Source organism: Trichechus manatus, unplaced genomic scaffold (assembly GCF_000243295.1).
Source record: "Trichechus manatus latirostris isolate Lorelei unplaced genomic scaffold, TriManLat1.0 scaffold00141, whole genome shotgun sequence".
Taxonomy (NCBI): domain Eukaryota; kingdom Metazoa; phylum Chordata; class Mammalia; order Sirenia; family Trichechidae; genus Trichechus; species Trichechus manatus.
The window spans coordinates 3,374,026-3,380,037 of NW_004444077.1; the positions used below are offsets into that span (position 1 = coordinate 3,374,026).

The 6,012-nt window shown below is 36.8% G+C and overlaps 1 protein-coding gene across 2 annotated transcripts in view; it reads left to right on the forward strand.

Annotated features, from left to right (window-relative positions):
* Positions 1 to 6,012, forward strand: part of MRE11 (MRE11 homolog, double strand break repair nuclease) — a 71,010-nt gene that overhangs the window by 9,756 nt on the left and 55,242 nt on the right. For both annotated transcript variants that reach the window (XM_023739833.1, XM_023739834.1), the window contains 3 exons: positions 2,414 to 2,501; positions 3,918 to 4,059; positions 5,319 to 5,433. In XM_023739833.1, coding sequence (XP_023595601.1) covers positions 2,414 to 2,501; positions 3,918 to 4,059; positions 5,319 to 5,433 — 345 coding nt within the window. The remainder of the gene's footprint in view (positions 1 to 2,413; positions 2,502 to 3,917; positions 4,060 to 5,318; positions 5,434 to 6,012) is intronic.

Consider the following 6,012-nt stretch of genomic DNA (forward strand, 5'->3'; position numbering starts at 1 on the left):
AAAGATTGTGCACAAAATGGGAAAAAAGAAATAACATGGCTCTTAAAATATTAAATTAATTTAAAATAAAATTTTAATATTTAAAATCTAAAAATATTAAGAAAGATACAAAATGAAGACATACTGAAAATGCCATTTTTCTCCTATTAAGTTGGCATAGATCAGTGATTTTCAGTCCTGGGTGTACATTATAATTACCTAGAAATCTTTAAAAATATTGACTCAATGGATAAATGAAGTGTGGAATATACATACAATGGGATATTATTCAGCCATAAAGAGAAATGAAATTCTGCTGTAACATGGATCAACCTTGAAAACATTATGCTAAGTGAAATAAGCCTGAGACAAAAGGACAAATGTTGTATGATTCCCACTTAATATGAAATATCTAGAATAGGCAAATGCATAGAAACCAAAGTTCATTATTGGTTACCTGGGACTGGTGGGAGGAGGGAGGGGGGGCAAATACTGCTTGAGCGGTACAGAGTTTTTTGTTTTGAGTGATGAAAAAGTATTGCAAATGGATAGTGATGATTGTTGTGAAACATGTAGTTAATGTCACCAAGTTTTACACGTTAAAATTGTTGAAATGTTTTGTTACATACATTTCACCACCAAAAAAATACTGATTTCTAGTCTCCACTCAAAGCCAATTAACTTAGAATCTCTGGGAGTGTGACCTAGGCATTGGTATACCAGGGTTGAGAACCACTGGCATTGATTAAAAGCTGGATAGCATACCGAGTTGATGAGAATAGGGGCAAATTGTCCCTCTCATGCATTACCATTGTATATATTTGTATAACATCTATGGAGGGAAATTTGGCAGTAGTTATCAAAATGACAAACGCATGTACCCTTTGACTCAACAATTCCCTTCTAGATATTTATTCTACATATATATCTTACAAGAGTAAAATTACCTTTTTACAAGGTTACTCACTGTAGCATTATTTGTAAAGCAAAAGACTGGAAATAGTCTAAATGTTCATTAAAAGGGAACTACTTAAACACAGAGTAATACATACAGTGGCATACTGTGCAGCTGACAGAAAGCCCGAGGAAGCTTTTGTATGTATGACGTGGAATGATTTCTAAAATATGTTAAGTGAAAAACGCAGGTTGCAGAAATCTATATATTACACTGCCATTTGTATAGAGAGGAAGAAAATGTATTTACTTATTTTTGTATAGGTATAAAATATCTTTGGAAAGATACACTAGAGATCACTAATGTTGTTTGCCTCTGGGGAGAAGGGCTGGATTTCTGGGGGCAGGAGTGGGTGGGAAACTTCGTATATATGCTTTTTGTCCTTTTGAATTTTGAATCATTGAGAATATATTATTTATTCCGAAAATGCATACAGTAAGTAAGTTATACTAATGGAGGAAGAGAGTAAGGTATTGCTCGGGACACTTCTTAGATAATATTTTTAGTCCTTTGAGCCTCATAATAATTCTGTAGGATTCTGGTTTACCTGATTGATAAGGAAATCTGGAACTCAGGTGCACTGTACAATCTAATCAAGCTGCACAGGCAGTAAGTGACAGTGCTGGAATTTTTAACCTAGGTCTTTTGGATTATAAAATATATGGCTCCCCCTCCGTCCCTACTACAAATAACAACCTTACACAAGGATTTTTAAAATTCGGAAAGCCTACTAACTTTCCATTAATAAACTCTACCACTCTTACAGTTTATAAGCATTTCTTGTTGTTGGGTATTTTCTTTAAAATATGGTACTTTGAGATATTTTCAAACTTGAATTGTTGTCTATAGTTTTATTTATTTATTTATTTTTGGTGAAGATATACACAGCAAAACATACATCAATTCAGTAATTTCTACATGTACAATTCAGTGACATTGGTTACGTTCTTCAAGTTGTGCCACCTTTTCCAAACTGCTTCATCATCATCAACACAAACTCACTGCTTCTTATCTAACCTTTCAAGTTGGCTGTTGTCAATTTGATTTTATATAGATAATTCTTTAAAAGAATACGATGCTCAAGGCAGACTTTTTTTTCTAATTAAACTAAACTATTGTTTGACTTAAAGATTGCTTCAGGGGGTTGTTTTGGTTTAAGGTTTAAAGATTTCCTCAGGGCAAGAGTTTTGGGGGATCATCCAGCCTCAATGGTGCCAGAAAGTCTGGATTCCAAATCCAAAGTTCTGTTCCTCATTTTACCCCCTATTGGTCAGGATTCTTCTGTAGAATCTTAGATTGAATTGTTCAGTAATGGTAGCTGGACACTGATTCATTTTTTTAAAGCTCCAAACTAGTGGTCATTTACCAGTTGAGATCATCCTGTTTGCCTATAATTGCATTAATTTTTTGGAGGAGGATATTGGGGAAAACAGCTTTTGTTCCTTATAGAGATTTTAATGAACTTTTTTTTGTTTTAAGGTTTCCATGGGTGAACTACCAAGATGGCAATCTCAACATTTCGATTCCAGTGTTTAGTATTCATGGCAACCATGATGATCCCACAGGGGTAATTATTGTGTTCTTATAGTTCGTTGAAATTTTAGAAATGACCAGTTTAGTTCATCTGTTAAAAGTGTTCCTCCCCTTCTTCCCAGCAATTTGTAGTTAAATTGACTTTTTAAATAACTCGATGTCATTCATTTAAGCTTTTGCAATGTTTTATTTATGTTTTAATCTGGAATAAGAATTTGTGTATGAGCCCTGCTTTTGTTTCCTTAGTGCTGAGGGTAACAGTAAGTAGCCAGCAGTAAGAATAAACACCTAAAATTGGTGTTGTGTTTTACAGTTTACCAAGTACTTTTGAATCTGTTATCTCATAAAATCTCACCTGTAGGAAATGATCATTTCATGAACAGTTTTAAACCTAGATAAAGTTATCTTATATTCTATTTGATAAGAAAGTAAGATTTGTTGTTGTTAGGTGCCATTGAGTCGATCCCAAGTCCTAACAAGCCCATGTGACAAAGTAGAAGTACCTCATAGGGTTCCTATTCTGTAATCTTTTCTGAAGCAAATAGCCAGGTCTTTTTCCTGCAGAGCCACTGGTGGGTTTGAACCACCAAGCTTTAGGTTAGCAGGTGAGTGCTTAACCATTTTGCCGCAAGGGCTCCTTGAAAGTAAGAGTAAAGATCCTAAATTCGAAGTATCTTTTAGTATTATCTGCTCATAGCTATTATAAATCACTATTTAGCTAGTCTTTTTTCCAGGTCTTAAGAGGTCTGCTTAATATTACAAAGCACTTATTTCATGGTTTATTTTTATTTTCATAATGTTTTGGGAGTTCCTGGGTGGCGCAAATGGTTAAGTGCTCAGTTAATAACCGAAAGGTTGGCAGTCCAAACCCACCCAGAGTTACCCAGGAAGAAAGCCCTGTTGATCTGCTTCCAAAAGGTCACAGCCATGAAAACCCTTTGGAGCATAGTTCTACTCTGCAACACATGGGTTTACCGTGAGTTGGAATTGACTCGATGGCAACTGGGATTTTTTTTTTTTTTAATGAAGTGTTAACTTTGTATTTAACATGTGATTCCAGTTGCAGTAGGTGATTTGTAGTAATATTTTAAAAAGGCAGCAAATCCTTTTACTGTTGTAATTTTATTTTGAGAAGACACCATCCTAATCTATGTTTTTGTAACTAGTACATAGAGTATGCTTTTAATAGTATGATATGCAAGGAACCCTGGTGGTGCAGTGGTTAAAGTATTCACCTACGAACCAAAAGGTTGGTGGTTTGAATCCACCAGCCACTTTAAAGGAGAAAGATGTGGCTATCTGCTTCTGTAAAGATTTACAGCCTTGGAAGCCCTGTGGGGTTACTATGAGTTGGAATTGACTCGATGGCAGTGGGTTTTTGGGTAGTATGATATACAGATTAATTACTTTTAGGTGCACATTAATATTCTTTTAAAAAATTTTTGCATAGGCAGATGCACTCTGTGCCCTGGATATTTTAAGTTGTGCAGGATTGGTAAATCACTTTGGACGTTCAATGTCTGTGGAGAAGATAGACATTAGTCCGGTTTTGCTTCAGAAAGGAAGTACAAAAATTGCTTTATATGGTTTAGGTAAGATGGTCTTATTTTATTATTTATGTGTACATTACTGTTTGTGAAATTGGTAAAGTCGTGTGGCCAATGGACTAGATGGCTGAGGTGGAACACGGGGCACATAACTGGAGATGAGTCATAGCACTCAAAGTCCAGGGCATTAAAAGGTTGGTTTAATTAGATGTTGAACCACTGAGAACACTGACAAAATTTGAAGGTAGGCAGATGAAAAATTTGAGGGGAAGGAGAGGGCATTTCAGCCAGATGGCATAAGCTTCAATGGAGCCAGGTGTTTTGCAGTCAGAAAAGGAGGTAATAGTGGATAGCAAGACAAGGAGAACAGCGACCCCCTTCTGCCCTAAAGCCGAGGGATAAGAGCTGCACTGGACGTGACAACCTCAGGAGCCAGCCAGGTTTCACTGGTGGCCAAAAGGTGGAAGCAACATTCAGAGAAAGGACTGGTGACATTAGGGAATTTGCTGATTATAAGGAGAGAGTTCTACAGTACCTAATGGAGGATTGGGGTGGGGTGGGGTGTGGAGATAGGGTCCAGTCTCAGTGGAGCTTCCAGACTAAAACAGACTAGGAAGGAAGGCCTAGCGATCTGCTTCTGAAAATTAGTCAATGAAAACCTTATGGCGCACAATGATCCGATCTGGAACCAATCATGGGCATGGTGCAGGGCCAGGTAGCATTTCGTTCCATTGCACATGGGATTGCCATAAGTCAGGGCCCAACTCTACGACAGCTAACAACAACAATAAGGAAGAAAGAACAAGGTAGGATGAGCTTGGGTGAAAACAGATGACTGAAGAGGTATGAACTTCTGGTGGTAACTGAGGCTTAATGGGATCTGTTCTGAGTCTGAAAATGGGAAGAACAGTCATTTATTGGTGCTATGATACCTAACATTGTAAGGGTGTAAATAAATACTTGTTTAAACAGCTGTGAAATGAGATTCTGGAGATAACATTGTTTCCAGTTAGAAAAAAGTGGAATGAATCTGATTGTTACTTATTCATGACTGTAACATATGATAGAAGTTTCTAGTCAGATGAATTTTTTTAGTGCTTAATAAGAACCAAGTAACTGTTAAGCAACTGTCATACAAGAACCTGGAGCATATCCACTTGTAAACAAAGATTCCAGATTTCAAATATATCTCTAATAGTAAAATGAAATATTTTGAGAAGCCTATAAATTAGAAACCAAATATATTCATGTTTTTTAAATCAAAGTAAGAAAACAGTTTTAAAATTATGTAATGCCTATTTCAGGCTCCATTCCAGATGAAAGGCTTTATCGAACATTCGTCAATAAAAAAGTAACAATGTTGAGACCAAAAGAAGATGAGAACTCTTGGTTTAACTTATTTGTGATTCATCAGAACAGGTAAAAACATTCTCTGAAAATTCTTGAGCCAAATGTTGGAGTTCCCCAAACCTTGGTGGGTTGTTCCCAAGATTACCTATTTTGAGTCAGTTCCAACTCGTCAACCATGTGTGTAAGAATAGAACTGTCCTCCATAGGTTTTTTTTTTTTTAATTGTGCTTTAAGTGAAAGTTTATAGTTCAAGTTAGTTTCATACAAAAATTTATGCACACATTGTTATGTGACCCTAAGTTGCTCTCCCTATAATGTGACAGCACACTCTTCCATTCCACCCCAGATTTCCCGTGTCCATTCAGCCAGCTCCTGCCCGTTTTGCCTTCTCATCTCGCCTCTGGACAGGAGCTGCCCATTGAGTCTCATGTATCCACTTGAGCTAAGAAGCACATTCTTCACGAGTATCATTTTATGTCTTATAGTCCAGTCTAATCTTTGTCTGAAGAGTTGGCTTCGGGAATGGTTTCAGTTCTGGGCTAACAGAGTCTTCCGGGGTCCCTCCAGTCTCAATCAGACCGTTAAGTCTGGTCTTTTTACTAGAATTTGAGTTCTGCACCCTACTTTTCTCCTGCTCTGTCAGGGACT